General features: G+C 35.9%; 1 protein-coding gene across 1 annotated transcript; it reads left to right on the top strand.

The window, feature by feature from the left end:
- The first annotated feature begins 971 nt into the window (after window positions 1–971).
- Window positions 972–8,610, top strand: LOC132314704 (uncharacterized). The gene is made up of 7 exons (XM_059813532.1): window positions 972–1,015; window positions 1,136–3,128; window positions 3,330–3,645; window positions 3,889–4,157; window positions 4,230–4,628; window positions 4,821–5,930; window positions 7,786–8,610. Exons 1-7 carry the CDS (start codon window positions 972–974, stop codon window positions 8,608–8,610), a joined length of 4,956 nt encoding a protein of 1,651 aa, XP_059669515.1.
- Window positions 8,611–20,686: the final 12,076 nt, after the last annotated feature.

The following is a 20,686-nucleotide window of genomic DNA, read 5'->3' as shown; positions in this document are numbered from 1 at the left end:
GATTACACTAACAGTTTTGAAAGTTGAAACGGAAATGTTTCGGAAAATGGGGAGTAACATTTGCATATTACACTTCATGATATTGTGGTTAACTTGTGATTGGGTGGTATTTGTTACATACTTGTTATTGTATTTGAGAGTGTGTGTTTCCTTATAGCATGATCCCTTTCACTTTTTATCTATTCATTGTATGGATTCACGGGGATATAAGAAGTGTGTCTTAGACACTTCCTACTGAGCTTATGCTCACCCCATTATTTCTAACATTTTTCAGGACATGGAAAAGAGGTGGCGGACGACGATCCACCACGATTTTAGACGAGCACGGAGACCTATTTTATTTTTATTTTTTGCTATCTTTTGTATTAAAACTCTCTAATATTTTGTAAATGTAATATTAACTAACTCGTAAAACTTTAGTTTAATTAGTATAATGTTGTAAGTCATGGACTTTTAAATTCTAACTACGCTTTTTGGACTGTAACTTGATGTAACCAAAGTATGTTCCTTGTTGGATGAGATAGAGGAATGGGATTTTGTATGTATGTAGTCACTTTGGAGATGTGATATAATATATGTATATTGCGTTGGGACAGGATATGTTAGATTTAAGGCCCAGTGAGGCCATTGTATTAATTTTTTTTTTGTATTTCAACAGGTTGATTAGAGACATTTTCTGCAGAGGTCATACCGAAATTTTTATAGATTTTTATTATTATTTTGGTATCCTTTTGGGTCGTTACAAATTTGGTATCAGAGCAATGGTTCAAATACCATTAGGACGACGGGTAGAGGCCTACCTAGGATTGCATGGGGAGTTGAGTTATTTGCTTACTTGCTTAATTGTTTACGTGATGGCATGCTTATATGCTTATATGTTAAGGTGCTTAATTATTTGAATTACATGCTTATTTGTTTAACTGCTTATATGACTACGTGTTAAGTGCTTAATGTTGTTGTATATGATTAGCATGATCATGTTTATCATTAGTTGGGTATTTTGGGACTATGAAAGGTGCTTATGTGTTCCCATTCTTGTCAAGTCATTCGTGTGAGGACTTCGTTCTGGTGCGTATTTTAGTGTCATCGTTTTTGATCTATTTCCTTTTTCTTATAGCGTCATGGCAACATGAAGGGATCCCGGGGAAAGTTCTAGCTCCAATCCCGTGGAAAGGGATCAGGAGCAAGTTGAGGAAGATATCTTGTTGCGTGATTTGGTCCCACCAAGAGGGGGACAAGCGGGGGGGACTGTTGATCCACCTTTTCAGATGAATAGGGAACAAATTAGGTTAGCCATTCAAGAGGCTATTTTTGATGCATATCGACCGACAGGTGCGTCATCGTCACAGTTTGTGCCACCACCAACTCCACCACCACCACCACCTCCGAAGACAAATGAGCTAGATGATACTCTTTCTCACATTACCAGGTTCGTGAAGTTGATGCCAACCTTGTTTGAGGGTGGTCCAGATCCGCTTGTTGCGGATAGTTTCCTGGATAGGGTGGAGAAGCATATTAATGCCATGAATTTGGCAACGGACAAGTTGAAGATCACATTGGCGACTTACAATTTTGTGGGCGATGCTGAGATTTGGTGGAAGACCGTTTTTCACACCCATAATCTGGATACTATGACATATGCTACATTCAAGAAGTTGTATTATGAGAAGTACTTTCCAGCGCCTAAGCGGAGGGAACTAAAGAAGAAGTTTGATGGGTTAAAGCAAGGAAGTATGACAGTTACAGAGTATGAAAACAAGTTTACATCACTTTTGAGGTTTGCACCGGGAATTGCTAATGATGAAGAAGGAAAGATAGAGAAATTTGTTGATGGCCTTGATCTTACCATTAGGCCAATTGTAGCTGCTTCAGAACCAACAGAGTATGCAAAAGCAGTGCGAAAGGCTTTAGTGGTTGAGGCTGAGAGTAAGGACAACAAGGCTATCCGGGAGTCCTACAAGCACAACAGGGGTATGAGTACTTTCTCCGAAGGTCAATCAAGTAAGAAGCAGAAGCATGAGCAGTCAGGGTTCAGGGGACAGCAGCCAGTTAGATCTGCACCTACAGCTTCAGTGTCCATAGGGTCTTCTAGACCGAATGTTACTTGTTTCAGATGGGGGCAGTTGGGACATTACAAGTCCCAATGCACTCAGACACAGGTAGCTCGGATGATTTGTTTCAAGTGTGGGCAGCCAAGGCATCACAAGTCCCAGTGTACTCAGATTCAGGTGGCGTCTGGTGGATGTTTCGGGTGTGGCCAGCAGGGCCATAGGGTGAAAGATTGTCCACAGCGAGGCAGTGGTTTAGGTAGAGGTGGAGGTTCACAGCAGAGGCAGATGCAGTCTGCCACAGTTCAGTCAGGATTTCGACCACCACCACCACCTCAGCCAGCTATGTCAACCCAGAGTTCTCGACCTGGTAGGGGAGCTTCCTCGAGTGCACCTACTCAGCAGTCTGGTTATCAGGCAGGCAGTTCCCAGGGGCAGAGGACCCAGGGTCGCGTGTTTGCACTCACTCCAGCCGAGTCACCATCCAGTTCTTCAGTTGTTAGGGGTATGTTTCTTGTGTCCCATTCTTGGGCTCGTGTATTGTTTGATTCTAGTGCTTCTTATTCATTCATTGCTTCATCATTTGCACGGGCATTGGGTTTAGAGGTCAGTCAGTTAGACAGACCGTTTTGTGTTGACACGCCTATCGGGGGTTCAGTTGCTCTTAGTAGAGTTTGTAGGAGTTGTTCCATCACAATTGCCGGACGTGTTCTTGAGTTCGATCTCATCCTTCTCGAGATGATGGGATTTGATGTCATTCTTGGGATGGACTGGTTGTCATCCTTCAGAGCTGTCATTGATTGTTTCAGGGGCAGAGTTTCAGTGTGTACCCCGGATGGGGATTGTTTCTGTTTTGTGGGAGATCGGTGTGATCCTCTCACTCATTCATTTTATGGTGTTAGGGGTCGAGATCGGCAGACATTCTTCTTGGCTAGTCTTTTCGCCGATGATGACGTTGAGTTTTATGGGGTTGATTATCCAGCAGTTGTGCGTGATTTTCTGGATGTGTTTCCGAAGGACTTGATTGAGTTGCCTCCACACCGAGAGGTGGAATTTGCTATTGATTTGATGCCTGGTACCGCACCAATCTCTATGGCACCGTATCGTATGGCACCGATTGAATTAGAAGAATTGAAAAAACAACTTGATGATTTGAGGATGAAAGACTTTATCCGACCGAGTGTGTCACCGTGGGGTGCACCGGTCTTGTTCGCTAAGAAGAAAGATGGTTCTTTGAAGTTGTGCATTGATTACCGAAAGTTGAATCATGCCACCATCAAGAACAAGTATCATTTACCAAGGATAGATGATTTATTTGATCAGTTGAGGGGAGCCAGTTGTTTTTCGAAGATTGACTTGAGGTCAGGCTATTATCAGTTACGGGTTAGAGAGGAGGATATTCCAAAGACCACGTTTCGTACGCGGTATGGACATTACGAGTTTCTTGTTATGCCTTTTGGTTTAACCAATGCGCCGGCGGCATTCATGGATTTGATGAACCGTGTCTTCCACGATTACTTGAATCAGTTTGTGGTAATTTTTGTGGATGATATTCTTGTGTATTCACGGACTCGGGAAGAGCACGAGGTCCATTTGGGTATAGTGTTGCAGATTCTACAGGAGCACCGTTTGTACGCCAAGTATGAAAAGTGTGAGTTTTGGCTACAAGAGGTGAAATTTTTAGGACATGTTGTCTCGGAAGGTGGGGTTTCAGTTGATCCTTCAAAAATAGAAGCAGTTTTGAGTTGGGAGCAACCCAATAATGTCTTTGAGATCTGGAGTTTTCTTGGCCTAGCGGATTATTATCGGAGATTTGTGAAGGATTTTTCCCGTTTGGCAGCTCCTATGACCAGATTGACCAGGAAAGGGATCAAGTTTGTATGGAATGAGGCCTGTGAGTCATCCTTTCAAGAGTTGAAAACAAGGTTGACTACGGCTCCGGTGTTGGTGATACCTGAGCGTGGCTTGGGTTATGTGATCTATTGTGACGCCTCACGTGATGGTTTGGGTTGTGTACTGATGGAAGATGATAGAGTAGTGGCTTATGGGTCTCGACAGTTGAAGACTCACGAGCTTAACTACCCTACTCATGACTTAGAGTTAGCGGCAGTTGTATTTGCTTTGAAGTGTTGGAGACACTATTTGTATGGTGAGAGATTTGAGGTGTTCTCGAACCACAAGAGTCTCAAGTACCTTTTCTCCCAAAAGGACTTGAACAACAGACAGAGGCGATGGGTTGAATTCTTAGAAGACTATAACTTTGAATTGCAGTATCATCCTGGCAAGGCAAATGTGGTAGCTGATGCTTTAAGCCGGAAATCTCGTGGGACTTTGGCTAGTTTAGCCATTCGGAAATGGAAAATACTGGAAAATTTGGCTGAAATGGGATTGTATTGTTTTGATGATGATGATGATGGTAGTGAGTCGGCATTCTTGTTTAGTCTCGTGGCTCAACCCACTCTTGTTAGATGGGTGATTGAGTCACAGAGACAGGATTCAGATTTGGATGCCATTTACACTTTGATCTCCAGTGGCGAGATCGTGAAGGATTGGACCTTACATGCAGATGGAGGTCTACGGTTTAGGGGTTTGTTGGTTGTTCCTACAGTTTGTCGTGAGGACGTCTTATGGGAGTTTCATACTTCCCACTTTGTAGTTCATCCGGGTGGTACCAAAATGTATCACAATTTGAGACGTCAGTATTGGTGGAATGGAATGAAGAATGATGTTGCACAGTTTGTAGCTAAGTGCCTTACCTGTCAGCAGGTGAAGGCCGAGCACCAGAGACCAGCTGGTTTATTGCAGCCGTTGCCGGTAGCGCAATGGAAATGGGAGGAGATTGCAATGGATTTTGTGACAGGTCTTCCTAGGTCACGGAGGGGAACTGAAGCCGTATGGGTTATTATTGATAGATTGACCAAGACGGCTCACTTCTTGCCTATTAAGGCAACAGATGACGCAAAGACACTCGGTGTACTTTATGTGAAAGAGATTGTGAGATTGCACGGAGTTCCAGTGGCTATTGTGTCGGATAGGGATGCTAAGTTCACCTCGAAGTTCTGGGAAGGACTTCAAGCAGCGTTTGGCTCAGCGTTGCACTTTAGTACTGCATTTCATCCACAGACGGACGGCCAGTCGGAGCGTACCATCCAGATCTTAGAGGATATGCTTCGAGCCTGTGTACTTGACTTGGGTGGTAGTTGGGAGGATCACCTTCCACTTATTGAGTTTGCCTACAACAATAGTTATCAGGCGAGTATTCAGATGGCTCCATTTGAGGCGTTGTATCGTAGACCTTGTAGGTCTCCTGTCTATTGGACTGAGGTGGGCGAGACAACCGCCTTAGGACCCGACATTGTATTCGAGACTACCGAGAAGATTAAGCTGATCAGACAGAGATTGCTTACAGCTCAGAGCCGACAGAAGAGTTATGCAGATAGGCGAAGACGACCGCTATCCTTTGAGGTGGGAGACCATGTTTTTCTTCGGGTTTCTCCAAGGAAGGGGTTGATGAGGTTCGGGAAGAGTGGCAAGTTGTCGCCACGATTTATTGGACCTTTTGAGATCTTAGACCGCGTAGGAGAGGTTGCCTACAGACTAGCATTGCCACCACGGATGGACAGGGTTCATAATGTCTTTCATGTGTCGATGTTACGAAAGTATGAGCCAGATCCGTCTCATATTTTGAATTGGGTTGATGTGGACATTGATGAGGATGTTTCTTACGAAGAGGGACCAGTTCAGATTCTTGACACACAACAGAAGGTGTTGAGGAAAAAGACAATATCGTTGGTAAAGGTTCTTTGGAAGCATCATGAAGTTGAGGAGGCTACTTGGGAGCTCGAACAGGAGATTCGCTCCAAGTATCCAGAGTTGTTTTCTCCCTCAGGTATGGCCTAATTTCGAGGACGAAATCTTTTAAAGTTGGGGAGAATGTAGTGTTTATATATATAAGTTAAATAAATATTTATTTATTTACTTGTGGGGCCCGTATGAGTTTTAAGTCAATGACTTAAGAGTCATTGTATAGCCTTTTATTCTGCTATCTCTCTCTCTCTCTGCGTCCAGACCCTCTCTCTCGGCAGTTTCTCCTTTTTTCTTTTTTTTTGCAATTTCAAGCTTTGATCTAGCTCTATCCCTTTGAAATTTGGTAGAACCTTGTGAAGCAAATTCGAAGAGCTTGTCAAGACCTTCAATTTGATAAGAGCCAATCATCATTTGGTGCACTCTAGGGAGTTCAAAATTCTAAGGTTCTTGGGCTTGGATTTGGGGATTTTGGGAGTTTTCACTTCATTAAGGTAGGGGTGTTCTAATCTACAATTTCTTAGTTTTTTTGTGAATTTTTCCCCTTAAATTTGATCCTATGCATGCTAATTTTGATTATCTAGTTTGTGGTTGAAGTATGTTTAATTAAAATGCTAAATGTGTTCCATGTGTTATTTGAATTCATAAATATGACTAGATTTATTACGGTGATTGAGCATGTTTGGTGTTGACATATTGTATGTCATAAGATTATGTATTTTTTATTTATTTATTTATTGCTTTGAAAGAAAATGATGCTATGGTCAATAAATAAATAAAAGAAATGATTGCTTAGAAATTTCTATTAAATTGTGATAATGATGTAAATGAAAAGTGTGAGAGCCTATGGTTGAATTGATAAATCGAAACATACACATTCATGCATTCATTAGGAAAGAGAAAGGAAAAATATATATATATATATATATATATATATATATATATATATATATATAGAAATTATTTTGGGGAAAATATTTTTTAAAGGAGTTTGCGAAAACCGGACGCCTAGGAGGCGCCTAGTGGTCCGTGGTGTTAGTGTAGTCTAGAAGGGATCATGGTTGAGCTAACTAGGCCGGATGCGACGCCTTGGAGGTGCCTTGTGGTCGTGGATAGTTAGTCAACCCTCCATTCGTGACGCCTTGGAGGTGCCTTGGGTCGGATTACACTAACGGTTTTGGAAGTTGAAACGGAAATGTTTCAGAAAATGGGGAGTAACATTTGCATATTACACTTCATGACATTGTGGTTAACTTGTGATTGGGTGGTATTTGTTACATACTTGTTATTGTATTTGAGAGTGTGTGTTTCCTTATAGCATGATCCCTTTCACTTTTTATCTATTCATTGTATGGATTCACGGGGATATAAGAAGTGTGTCTTAGACACTTCCTACTGAGCTTATACTCACCCCATTATTTCTAACATTTTTCAGGATATGGAAAAGAGGTGGCGGATGACGATCCACCACGATTTTAGATGAGCACGGAGACCTTTTTTTTTTTTTTTTTTTTTTTTGTTGCTATCTTTTGTATTAAAACTCTCTAATATTTTGTAAATGTAATATTAACTAACTCGTAAAACTTTAGTTTAATTAGTATAATGTTGTAAGCCATGGACTTTTAAATTCTAACTACGCTTTTTGGACTGTAACTTGATGTAACCAAAGTATGTTCCTTGTTGGATGAGATGGAGGAATGGGATATTGTATGTATGTAGTCACTTTGGAGATGTGATATAATATATGTATATTGCGTTGGGACAGGATATGTTAGATTTAAGGCCCAGTGAGGCCATTGTATTTTTTTTTTTTTTTTGTATTTCAACAGGTTATTTAGAGACATTTTCTGCGGAGGTCATGCCGAAATTTTTATAGATTTTTATTATTATTTTGGTATCCTTTTGGGTCGTTACAAGCTACTTCCAAACACAGAAGAAGCTTAGCCCCAAGCAAGCTCGATGGCAGGACTTCCTAGCAGAGTTCACTTATCATTTTGAATACAAGTCGAGCAAGGCCAATGTTGTGGCGGATGTGCTTAGTCGCAAGGTCGAGCTCGCAACTATTAGTCGGCCCCAGCACCCTCTTGTAGAGCGGATCAAGAAGGGGTTGCAGCATGACCCTCTAGCCAAAAGCCTTATTCAGCTGGCTAAGGAAGGGAAGACTCGGCGCTTTTGGCTAAAGGATGATTTACTTTTCACTACAGGGGACCGACTATTTGTGCCCAGGTGGGGCAACTTGCTAAAGGAATTGATAAGAGAGTGCCACGACACCAAGTGGGCTGGTCACCCAGGTATACGGCGCACACTAGCACTCCTTGAAGATTCATATTATTGGCCTCGGATGTGCGATGATATGGAGACATATGTGAGGACTTGTCTTGTGTGCCAACACGACAAGATTGAGCAACAGCATCCTACAGGCCTACTGGAGCCATTACTTATTCCAGAGAGACCATGGGAGAGTGTCTCTATAGATTTCATTACTTGCTTGCCCAAGTCAGAAGGTTGTGGGAGCATTATAGTGGTGGTAGATCGGTTCAGCAAGTATGCCACCTTCATACCCGGACCAGTAGACTGCAGAGCAGAGAGGGCAGCAGAGTTATTTGTTGACCATGTGGTCAAGCTTTGGGGAGTTCCGCAGAATATTGTCAGTGATAGAGACCCGTGTTTCACGCGTAGATTTTGGACGGGGCTCTTCAAGAAGATGGGAACGGATCTCAACTTCTCTACGAGTTTCCACCCCCAATCAGATGGGTAGACGGAGCGTATCAACGCTCTCTTAAAGCTTTATTTGAGGCACTATGTGAGTGCCAACCAGCGAGATTGGGCCAAACTCCTTGGGATGGCACAGTTTTCTTACAACTTGCAGCGGAGTGAGGCTACCAATCACAGTCCATTTGAGGTTGTTACCGGACGGCAGCCTATGACACCTAACGCCATTGCTTCAACTTGCGATGGTAAAAGTCCGGCGGCTTACAAATTTGCTAAGAGGTGACACGAGCAGTTCGACTTGGCTAGGGCGTACCTTGACAAGGCAACAAAGAAGACGAAAAAGTGGGCCGATACCAAGCAAAGGCGGGTGGAGTACATAGTGGGAGACCAGGTGATGGTTAAGCTACTACCTTAACAGTTTAAGTCCTTCCGGAGCGTGCATAAGGGGCTAGTAAGAAGGTACGAGGGCCCGTTCCCCATTGTCAAGCGAGTGGGTAAGGTCTCCTACATGGTGGAACTTCCACCCAAGTTGAAGATACATCCAGTCTTCCATGTCAGCATGCTCAAGCCCTATCATGAAGACACGGAAGACCTTACTCGGGGCATATTGCATAGGGCACCCACGGCTGTTTTCACATCATTTAATAAGGAAGTTGATTGCATCCTTGCGGATCGTGTAATGAACAGGAGAGGTGTGCCCAAGTATACAGAGTACTTAGTGAAATGGAAGAACCTGCCAGATAGCGAGGCGAGCTGAGAACATGAGAATACACTTTGGCAGTTCGCGGAGCATATGCAACGGTTCAAGCAAGAAGATGCGACGAGGGCGTCCCAAGCTTAGGTGGGGGAGAATGTCACGCCCTGCAATCAAGAGGCTACGCCACGTAGATGCCCAGCAGATGATGACATGGAGCCTACATGGACCGGAGCTTTCTAGACTTCTCTACACAAGTATGGAACTTTCCGGAATTCTCTAGATTAGTGTGGAGTTGTCTAACCTTTTCTAGACTTGTTTAGAGTTGTATAGAATTCTCTAGACTTGTCTTGTACATTGTACATAGTTCTAGAATTGTGTAAATATTTCTTTAGAGGATTCTAGATACTAAATCTAGGTCACACATTTGTACACATCTAGAATGTTCTTGTAAGGCCAAAGGCCTATAAATAGGAGGTGGGAGTTCATTTGCTCCTCACCAAGCAACCAAGTTGTAATCTTCTCCTCTCAAGCAATACAAGTTCTATACATTTCCAAACTCTCTTGCTCACTTGCCTAACCTCTTCCTACACACCCAAGTAAGCAAAGCACTTGTCAAGCCTTAATCTTCACTAAGCTAGCACACTCGGGTAGGCTGACTTAGCGCTTCAAGGGGGCTTAAAAGTGTCCAAGGCCGTACGTGAGTTTGGAAAGGTTCAAGTCCGTGACACTAGGGTCGAGTTTCCATTGTATTTGCAATTGGGATATGTAGGTTTGCAATATGCTGGTAAGATTTTATCCAACATTTATATATATATATGATTTAGGTCTCTAGTCGATTGACTCTATAAAAGAAAGGTATTTATGTACTTTTAGTCTGATGAACGTGGGCACAATGTCACTTCACGCATAAAAAAGGCAAAATTGAGATTTTATTTTTTATTAATATTTTTATTTTTATTTTTTTTTAATATTTTTTTTTTTTGGTGATAACAAAGTCAAATTTTGTTGATGTTTGCAAATCTCCGTTTGGGCAGGGGCAATTTAGTTACACAAATACAAATGACAGCAAAGATCAGTGGTATTATCAGTCACACATATATTTATTGAAATTATGTAAGATTATTTAAACAAAATTGGAAGCAAAACAATTAAGGATTCAAGTTTCCATGGCGGACCAATCACATGCATCTAGGTAAGTAAAAAATTACAAAAAATTAATACAATTGCACACATGATTGTACGTTATTTGTCAGAATCATTTAGTTCTAAATCATGTAAAAAAAAATTTGTAAGAACAAGTGGGTGCATGCTTGTGTATTTTCGTAAAAAATAAAATAAATAATAAAAAAACTATACAATAAATAAATATTATTTAAATATGACAAAAAAATAATAATAATTTCATTGACTTCACCCTAATCTTGTTCTTTCGAGGCAACAAGTCTTCGAAAAGTTATTGTACAAAAATAGTAATAAATAAATGAATAAAATAAAATAAAACAGAAACTATGCAAAAAATATAGCTGTGAATGCGAATCTCCATCAACTTTGACCGCGCGTAATTTGTGACCGAAACCACGTGTGAATGCGACTATCCATTAACTTTGCTTGTTTTATGTGGGAGGCCATCTCTCTTGTGAGTCTTGTTCTGCTTTGCACCAAACCTTCTTCCCCCCCTAATTTTTTGAAATTTTTTTTAGTATAGATTAAAATATACTAAAAATAAAATAATATAACATATATGATATAAAATCTGTACTTAGCTCCCCTAAGAAAAAAAAAAATTATTTCTTTAATTAGCATTTAGCAAAAGATAGTTTATATATAATCTAAAAGAACATGATTTAATTGACGGCCATAAGAAAAAGAAAAAAAAAAAATTATTTCTTTAATTAGCATTTAGCAAAAGATAGTTTATATATAATTTAAAAGAATGTGATTTAATTGACGACTATAGAATTGATAAAAATTTAATGTGACTATCTTAAAATTTCAGCTCAAATATCATTATTTCCATAATGTGACTATCTTAAATCCTTCTAACTCAAGCATGATTCTTTCCATAACCTTATTATCCTAAAATTCCATCTCATACATGATTCTTTCCATCACTTTTTTTCTTTTTCCTTTTATTTATTTTTATTAGAATGCTTTTATAATAATTCTATAAGAAATTAATTTTTACAAAATCGATGATTTAAGAATCTAAAGTCTTATTTTATTAATTTATTTGTGTTTTTTTTTTTTTTTTTTTTTTTGGGCAAATAAAGAGAGTTATTTAATTGAATTTTTTTATAATTTTGGCATAAATCTTATTTGTGAATCTTATTTGTGTTTGTTTAGAAAGTTTGATAAAAAATTTCTTTAAATAACTAATTTTTTTATTTAAATAAATTGGGAAAAGTTTAGATAGATATATTTTTGTATGAATATAATAAATAGTAAAATTTTTTGCCTACATAATAGATATATATATTTTTTCAAAAGTTCTAGCTAAGTTGTTTATAATTTTGGCCCCCCAACCTCAAGATCCTGACTCAGCCAGTGGGTATGGAAACAAGTACCATGGAAGTAACACATTTGACAAGCAATTCTATGACCAGATAAATAATATGTTTTCATGACGTACAGAATATATATATATATATATATATATATATATATATATATATATATATTATATTGTCATTTCACCCAGGAAAAAAAGAAATTGTCATTTCACCAAAAAAAACCTAAAATTTTGTAGTAGCTCCAATGTTCAACGTTGTCCCAACAATCAAAATTATTATTTTTTTGATTGTTCCAAACGTCGGTGTGTCCTTACAATCAGATCTTTAAAAATGTAAGTCTTGGTAACATGTAGAAAATTATAATCCTCACACATGCAACAAGTTTTAAATTAGCTTGCGATTCATTGGTTTAGATAAATAAGATACAATCAGATCTGTCGCTACACTAACAGACATAATAACGTCTTTCTTAATTGCAATGTTTAATAAAATAAAATAAAAAAACTTATACTTTTTTTTTTTCCTTGGCAAAAACGAAAAGAATATATCTTAGTTGCACTATTAAACCAAGGCAAACAGGAAAAAATAAATAAAAATAAACTAAGGCAAGCGATGAGATATTGACTTGGAATAAAATATATAGAAAATGAAAATGTCAATAAGAATTAATAAACAATTTTTGATAAAAAAATTTTTAAAAATTTTGATTTATTATTATTATTATTAAATAGCAACAAAGTTAACCAAATTGAAGTCTTAATTGGCACTTGGCAGTACAAGAGTAGTTGACGGTTGGCTAAAGGCTATAACGGTCTTATTTTGAAAGCTGGATTATGGGCTAGCCTAGATCCTTTGGTGTTTTGTGTTTACTTATTAATGCCTTTGAGCTGCTTAAGTTTAATTTTGTTACCTTTGGGCTTATGTATAGGTCACTGGACCTTCTTTTGTATCTACTAGTGCCGATTGTGATGGGCCGGCACAGTGATACCAATTAATACATTTACACTTTATCATACGAGAAAAAGAAGAAAAAAAATACTCCCTCTGTCTCACTTTAATTGTTACTTTTGAGAATCGCGATTCACAAATATGTGAGTCAGAGTTTTCAAAAGCAACAATTAAAGTGGGACGGAAGTAGTACAAGATTCACACACTCGCGCGCGCATATATATATATATATATATATGCGCGCGAGTGTGTGAATCTTGTGTTTATTTGGAACAAGAATATAATAAATACAGACCACTTTAATTGGCCTTTTTTTAGTTGACTAAACTAAATATTATAAATACAGACCATATAAAATGACCATTTCGTCCAATTTGTATAAAATTGTGTTTATTTGGAACAAGAATACAATAAATCTCAATTTGTATAAAATTGGGATAAGCTAAACTAAAGAAATCTAAAACTAGATATAATAAAAACCGAAACCAAACGATCTCTTATATAAGGCACTTTGCCGCCAACGAATCCGAGTAATCGAAGGTGTAGGCGCTTTATAGAGGTGGTGGAATCAAATAGCATTTGATGACAAATCAAATATAAAAAACAATAGATTGATTGTTGCTAACTCTCTGTTGTCCAATCACAACGGGAATAATCCTCTATTTGTTGATGCATTTCACCAAATGTCTCTTTGTGACAAATTATCAAGCCGCCGTGGAATGTAAGAGAAAAATGGTCACCAAAATAAAATTATAATTACTAAACTTACTTTCAATTTTTTTGCTTTCAAAATATTAAAAATAAAAAAAATTATTGAACACAATTCTATTTTTTATTTCAGTTTATTTCATTTTCTAACCTTAGAGAGAGAGAAAGGTGAGGAGATGGGTTCTTTTGGTTCGGTTTGAATCTCAACTCATAAAATTGTGAACCATTTTATAATTACAGAGACGGGAGAAGGAGAGGCCTCTGACTATCTTTCTGATGGGAATGAGGCTCGTTTTTAGGCTAACTCCGCGGTACTGAGATCCTTTTTTGGAGTTCCTGAAAGAGATATCCCTGGTAATAACTTGGGTGGGGGGTTTATATGTATATATGGTTGTGGGGCAAAATGGAAATTAATAGGGTAAAATAGGATTTTTATATTTAGTATTTGTCAAAAAGTGGTCAGAGGGACTTATTTGCACATTTTTTGAATTTTTTGGATTAATATATACATTTTTAAAAAATAGGAACTAGTTCTGCACAAACCCTATATATTGGAATGGTTTACACTCACAGACTAAGCAATAGAGTACCTCTTATTTTTCTCTTCGCCTCGGGCTGTCTCACGATACCTTCTACAGCTTGGCCCGCAGCAGTACCTTGACCAACTCCAGGTCCAATAGAAGCAAGCCCTACAGCCAATCCAGCAGCAATAACGGAAGCGGCAGAAATCAGTGGATTCATGATACCCTTATGTTGATTGCATCTTTCTTGTTTTTGTATTTTCTTTTTTTAGTACTATTTCGGTTCTCAAATGAATTTTTTTTATTTTGCCCATATAGTTCGTGAATCACACTTAATCCTGTAAATACTAGGGAGAGAGTTTTAAACTTCAAGTACTCCATTTTTCTTTCCATCTTTAGGGAGTCCACAAGCTGAGATTTTTCGTCTCTCCATGAGCCAGAATTTCCACTAGAGATCACTTAATGGATCGTGTTTGTGTAAATCTGTCGAAGAAAGCAAGAATTCTGGTCTATTTATGAGATTGTGAAATAAAACAACCAACTCAATGTTACTTAGCCTATGTTTTTCAGAAAAATGCATAATGGATTTTTAACTAAAAACTCCAGAAAGGATTGGGTGAGGATCAACCTATGGCTAGAAAGATCTAGAAGTCTACTTTCCAATGCAAAAAGCGGTGGGCAGTTTTGACATTCCCAGGAGTTATGGCCTTTTTGAGAAATGGTGTTTTTACTGACTGAAAATTCTGCACTTGGGAATTCGACACTTGTTTGGCTGCTTTCTCTCTGTTTTTTTTTTTTTTTTTTTGGTTAAAAGCTGCTTTCTCTCTCTTCTCAACTCCAGCTCTTATTTCAATTTTTTAATATTATTTGCTTGGGTTTTGCTGTAGTTTGTTTTGAAAATCTAGCTATTGTTGGAGGGTTGGTCCAGTCCTCTATTTAAGTTTTTATTGATGTACTTCAGTTTTTGATGATTTTTAATGATATTTGAGAATTTGGGTTCTTAAGAAGAGGGAGTTCTTCTTGTTATCCATACTCTGTCACACGCAATTGAACAGGACGGCGTGGCCGCATGGAGCCAGAAATTTGAAAGCTTGAATACGCAGTTTAACGCAAGTTCTAAAAATAGAACAGGCCCATTCAGCCCATGGAAAATGGGGTGGGCCTGGGTCGCGGCTAGGTTTATAAACTTGGACTCTTTACCTGATACATATTGGCACCCTAATTGGTCCAATAGCAGGAGCATTTTCAAGTTGGACTACTATTGTCCTACATCCCGCTCAAACGTGGCCCATCAATATGGCTCATGAAAATGATATTTAGTTCGAATGTTGGACCTTGTACTCCTCAAATATCATGGAGTTCTTACTGAGTTACCCATCACAAGTGATTTGGATTGTTACTCCCTTGTCATTGGCACATTATATCAAACAATTTGGATTGTGATTTCATCCTCTAAACCTCCCAAATTGCTGCAATGGAAGAATGAGATTTCTTGCCTCGTTCAAAATAGAAACACCGAGAACCCCCCTCACAATCTCATAAACAGTCCAGTATTCAATTTTTTTATTTTTTATTTTCCCTTATAGCACGTGTATTAATTCATAACATACGCATCATTCAATTCAGAGTGCAATTGAAAAATCAGACTACTTACCTCCCAAATCTCTACAAACGACATTATACCTATGTGCCCTTGTCCAATACCGAAAATTCTAAGATTTACACATACGCAATCCACAATTCATAAAGGAACATAATCTCCAATGGAAATTTTGATTGTGGGAAGCCTTCAAATTGATTGCACGGTGGGACCATACCAAATGCATCTGACGTATGCAACGATTTTAGTTGAAGTCATCACCCATGTAAACAAGATTCTTCTGCATTTATTGTGACAATATGTATGTGGATGAAATTATAATTTTTTGTTGTTGGTCCACTGTTTGGGACAATGCCATGAGAAGGACAGTCAATTATTTAGGTCCTCGTGAACATTTATGTATTGCAAACCCATTAGTTGAAGGATACCATCAACAGTATAACCCATTAATGTGAGGAAAGAAAATATAGTATTTAACAATTCTGTACTGCAACCCACCCAATTCGTTGAAGGAATGGACCTAGTTTGTGTGACTCTCACATCACATAATAAAGTGGAACTGAAACTCTTTCAATTGGTTGGATGCCACCTAAATTATTTTCCACAAAAAAAAAAAATTAAAAAAATAAAAAAACCAATATATAAAATGATATTGTGATGCTAGTGAAAATTATTTAATTCGTATTATTCTATTAATTATTTAATAAGAGGAAACAAAAATATATACTATGTAATATATATTATATAAAAATGGATACGTACTTATGTAATGGGTTGTATGAGATACTTATTTACAAATGGATAGTCATTTCATATATATATATATATATATATATATATATATATATTAGCATATAGTCATTTTTATTTAATCCACACATGTTAAGTATTCCTTCAGTCCCAATTTAGATTTCACTTTTAGGGAGTAAAATTTTTTAAAGAAACATATAGATCAATCTTCTCTCTAAAAAGTTACTAATTTACTCTTTTAAGTTTTGAATATTCAAATTTAAAATTTTAAACTTTAAAGACATATATGAAAAAATATAAAATATATTATTTAAAAAAAAAATTTAGACAATTATTTTAAGACAGACTAAAAAAAAGAATGATTTTTTTTTTTTTTTTCAAAACAGAGAGAGTACCTTTTATGGATTTATAGTAAGTGGCCCAAAAGATAGTAATTAATGTGAATGAAAAAGATCATGACGTCTAACCTTTCAAAATAAAATCAAATAAAAGGACTGAGTAGTCCATGACACTTGAGGGGTATTGGGTCCCCGTGCGAGTCGGTTTCAAAATAAAAATCAGCCAATTGAAAGAAGTTTCACTCTCACTTTATTATTATGTCGATAATGTGAGAGTCACATACTAGTTTCATTCCTTCAACTAAGTGGGTGGGTTGCACTATATAATTGTTAAATATTTCCTTTCATTATATTAATGACGTAAATAGTTGATGGTATCATAAGAACCTAATCAATACTTTACCAAAAATTTCAGTTACTTAAAAATTGTGAGTACAAATGCATCATAATAATTTGTTGCTCAACAATAAAAAATTTAGAATCAAATTTACATGAGTGATGATTTCAACCAAAATCATCAGTCGAGTTCTTTGCATATATAAGATGCATTTGGTATGATCCCATCGCACACTTAATTTACTTCCCACAACCAAAAATTTCATGGGAGATTATGTATCTTAATAAATTGTGGATTGTGTTTGTGTAAATATTAGAATTTTTGGTATTGGACAAGGCGTAAGCATATTGGCGTTGGTAAGAATTTGAGAGATAAGAAGTCTCGCTTTCGAATTATGCATATAAATTTGTAAAGAAGTCAGTTGTGATGCCAATTAAAAATAGGGCAAAAAAAAAAAAAAAAAAACCTTTTTAACTTGTAACCATTTTCAATAACCCTATCTATTTTTTTTTTTTTTACCAAAGAACCCCCCTTGACTTATAATATTTTCTCAATAAATCCCCTTTATTTAATTTTTTACCAAAGAATCCCACTCAACTATCTAAGGGGGTAAAAGAGTTGATATTTGGACCAAAATGCCCTTTTAATTTAAATCTTAATTTTACTGAACTTCAAAAATTCATATCTCATATATTTTAAAATTATAAATAATATATGCATGGAAATCTTAAGAAATAAAGATTCTAGAAATATAAGATTTGTAAATACTCGAGATATTTGTAAGAAAATTTTCAGAATTATTCATTTACATATGGAGCAGAATATATAAAAACTTTAGCACCAAAAGAGATCGATTTCATAAGATATCATGTTTTGCGTCAAAGTATTTTCATTCTTTTATAGTCTCGCCATTTAAAAAAAATCAAAATAAATATTCGGTCTCTATTGAGGCTAATATTTTTTATGTGTTACGCTCTATATGAAAATGAATAACTATGAAATTTTTTTTTGCAAATAACCCAAGTATTTTTTAAAAATAAAATAAAATAAGATCGTCTATCTAGAATGTCTATTTATCTCTGATTATGAAGTTTTGTTAACACAAATCTTATATTTCTGAAATATTTGTTTTATAAGCTTTTCGTGCATATATTATTTGTAATATTTGGATGTACGATTTGTAAGATATTAATTTTTGAAGTTCGAAAAAATTAAAATTTAAATAAAATAGTATTTTGGTCTAAATATCAACTATTTTATTCCCTCGTATAGTTGAGGGGGATTCTTTGATAAAAAAATTAGATAAGAAAAATTAATTGAAAAATACTATAAGACGAAAGTATTCTTTGGTAAAAAAAAATTAGGCAAGGAGTACCTAAATAATGTTAAGACTTTAATTACTTTAAAAGCATTAACTAACTATTTATTAAAATACATAAATGTTCACGAGGACCCAAATAATGTGAAGACTTTTACTCGCGGCACCATGATGTTTGGCCTATTTGATCACACACACAAATAAAACATTGACAGAATAAGCATTTGGACTTACTAGCAGACACGCTAGTAAGTCCATTCATGTTTCATGGGATGAGCTTAAAATACAATATAAACGAAGACATACAATATACAGTATATAAATTTTTTTTATTTTGGGTCATTTCAAAATACTAAAAAGTTAGATTTTCCAAAACACTCAAGAATTTTAAAATGAAGGGAGTAAAAGAAAATCTTTTAAACTAAATACGCATGATAATTTTAATTAGACATTAAATGATAAAAGTTTATACTCTCTATTTTCTTATTGATAAAAGCTTGTTGTTAAAGTTCACCAGAAATTGAAGTCAAAGTACTAAAAAAAAATTATTTATTTTTAAATTAAAACAATTTGTGAAGAAAATTGACTACCTATCAAATTTTCATCATCTTTATTTATTTAAGGTAGCATATTTTTTGTTGTTTTTTTTTTTTTTAAAAAAAAAAAATTATGGTTGTATTTTTCTCAATATATATAATGTAATACTAACATGATATATAAAGTAATAATACATAATCTATAAAAGTTGTCAATTTTAAATTACAGAGTACAAATTCCTCTCTCCAAATAAAAATTTATGACTTTGCCCATATAGTCCACGAAAGTGAATCCCATGTATACTCGAATAAAATTTTAGTAGATAGATAGACTTACTTTTCTTTTGGAGCCCAAAAGTTGAGATTGTTCGTCTTCCCTCAACCTAATTTTCCATTGTGCCACATTAGAGCCTTAATGGATTGTTCGTCTTCCCTCAACTAAAACATAAAATAGTTACCTGTCACACTAAAATGATAACACATCAATTTTAAGGAAAATATATTTACTTCTTTTCTGGGTAAGGAAGACAAATATTATTCATACATATTAAATAATTTTAAAGAGTTTTATTTTATTATTTTTTAAAAAAATCAACATGCATTTTCTTGCACCTGATATTTTTACAAATTCATACAGCCATTTTTACTAAATTTTACCTATGAGAATCAGCAAGCATATATAATCAGCTTGTAAGTAAAAAGGGAAAACAAGACTCACCTATTGATATACCTTCCACTAGTTAAATGAATTTGAAATAATTTAAATTATTTTTCATATTTCATACTTTTTTTTTTTCTTTTTTCTTTTTTTCTTTCTTGAGATTTGAGATGTTTTGTGTGAGGTAATACATGATGTATAACTTAAATAAAATTGATTTTTGTAGATACAAAAGTTTGAACAACAAATTAAGATTTTTTTATTGGATATATAATTTCAAATTATTTTTCATATTTCATACTTTTTTTTTTTCTTTTTTCTTTTTTTCTTTCTTGAGATTTGAGATGTTTTGTGTGAGGTAATACATGATGTATAACTTAAATAAAATTGATTTTTGTAGATACAAAAGTTTGAACAACAAATTAAGATTTTTTTATTGGATATATAATTTCAGGGGTGTTTAAAATGATTCTAATAATTTCATTGGACTATAAAGTATGATGTATTTCATTCAAATCATATGTTAATCTAAAATGGGCGGCCCGTTAGACGCTTAACAACCGTATAATAGAAAGAGCGCTCGCGTTTGGTAAAATGACGTCTCAATATATATCATATACTTGTATAATTTAACGTGGTTGTATACTTTTCTAGGTATCACACTAAATGCTTGACATGATAGCTCATTACTGGGTACCTCACCTGCTAGTCTACTGTTAGGCATAGCTCTTTTAATTCAGAAAACGACTTAACAGGCATACGTGCTTTCCATTATATGCTCAACAATATAAAATTTAGAATCATGCTTACACAGGTGATGACTTCAACCAAAATAGTCAGCCGAGCTCTTTGCATACGTGAGATGCACTTGGTAGGCCCAGCTCGGGTTGAGGTCGGGTTCGGACTAGATCGAGTTGGACAATCCAAGTTGTACCCCTCTACAGTCCCACCGTGAAATCTTATACTGTCACCATCCAATCAATTTGAAGACTTTCCTCAATTAAATCTGTCAACGGATCGAATTCAGATCGGATATGGCCTGATCCGATAAGAATCCGATAAGCATTTTACTCGATTCAATTGATCCGAACTGAATTCATATTCGATTTGTTAATAAACGATATCCAATCTGATAATTCGATCCGATAAAAGTATAATATGTTTTTTAATAAAAAGAAAAAAAAAATTAATGTCAAAAGAG

The sequence above is a fragment of the Cornus florida genome, unplaced genomic scaffold (assembly GCF_030987335.1).
Source record: "Cornus florida cultivar Cherokee Brave unplaced genomic scaffold, ASM3098733v1 CherokeeBrave_3.0.0_Hap2_Chr06, whole genome shotgun sequence".
In the NCBI taxonomy this organism is placed as follows: Eukaryota; Viridiplantae; Streptophyta; class Magnoliopsida; order Cornales; family Cornaceae; genus Cornus; species Cornus florida.
This window is presented reverse-complemented; position numbering and strand designations above follow the sequence as displayed.

Coding starts and splice junctions, on each gene's coding strand:
- LOC132314704 (XM_059813532.1), top strand. CDS start 972: ATGATCATGTTTATCATTAGTTGGGTATTTTGGGACTATGAAAG. Junction 4,629..4,820: donor ATGCAGATGGAGGTCTACGG/TTTAGGGGTTTG, acceptor CAGCAGGTGAAG/GCCGAGCACCAGAGACCAGC. Junction 5,931..7,785: donor AGTATCCAGAGTTGTTTTCT/CCCTCAGGTATG, acceptor TTCCAAACACAG/AAGAAGCTTAGCCCCAAGCA.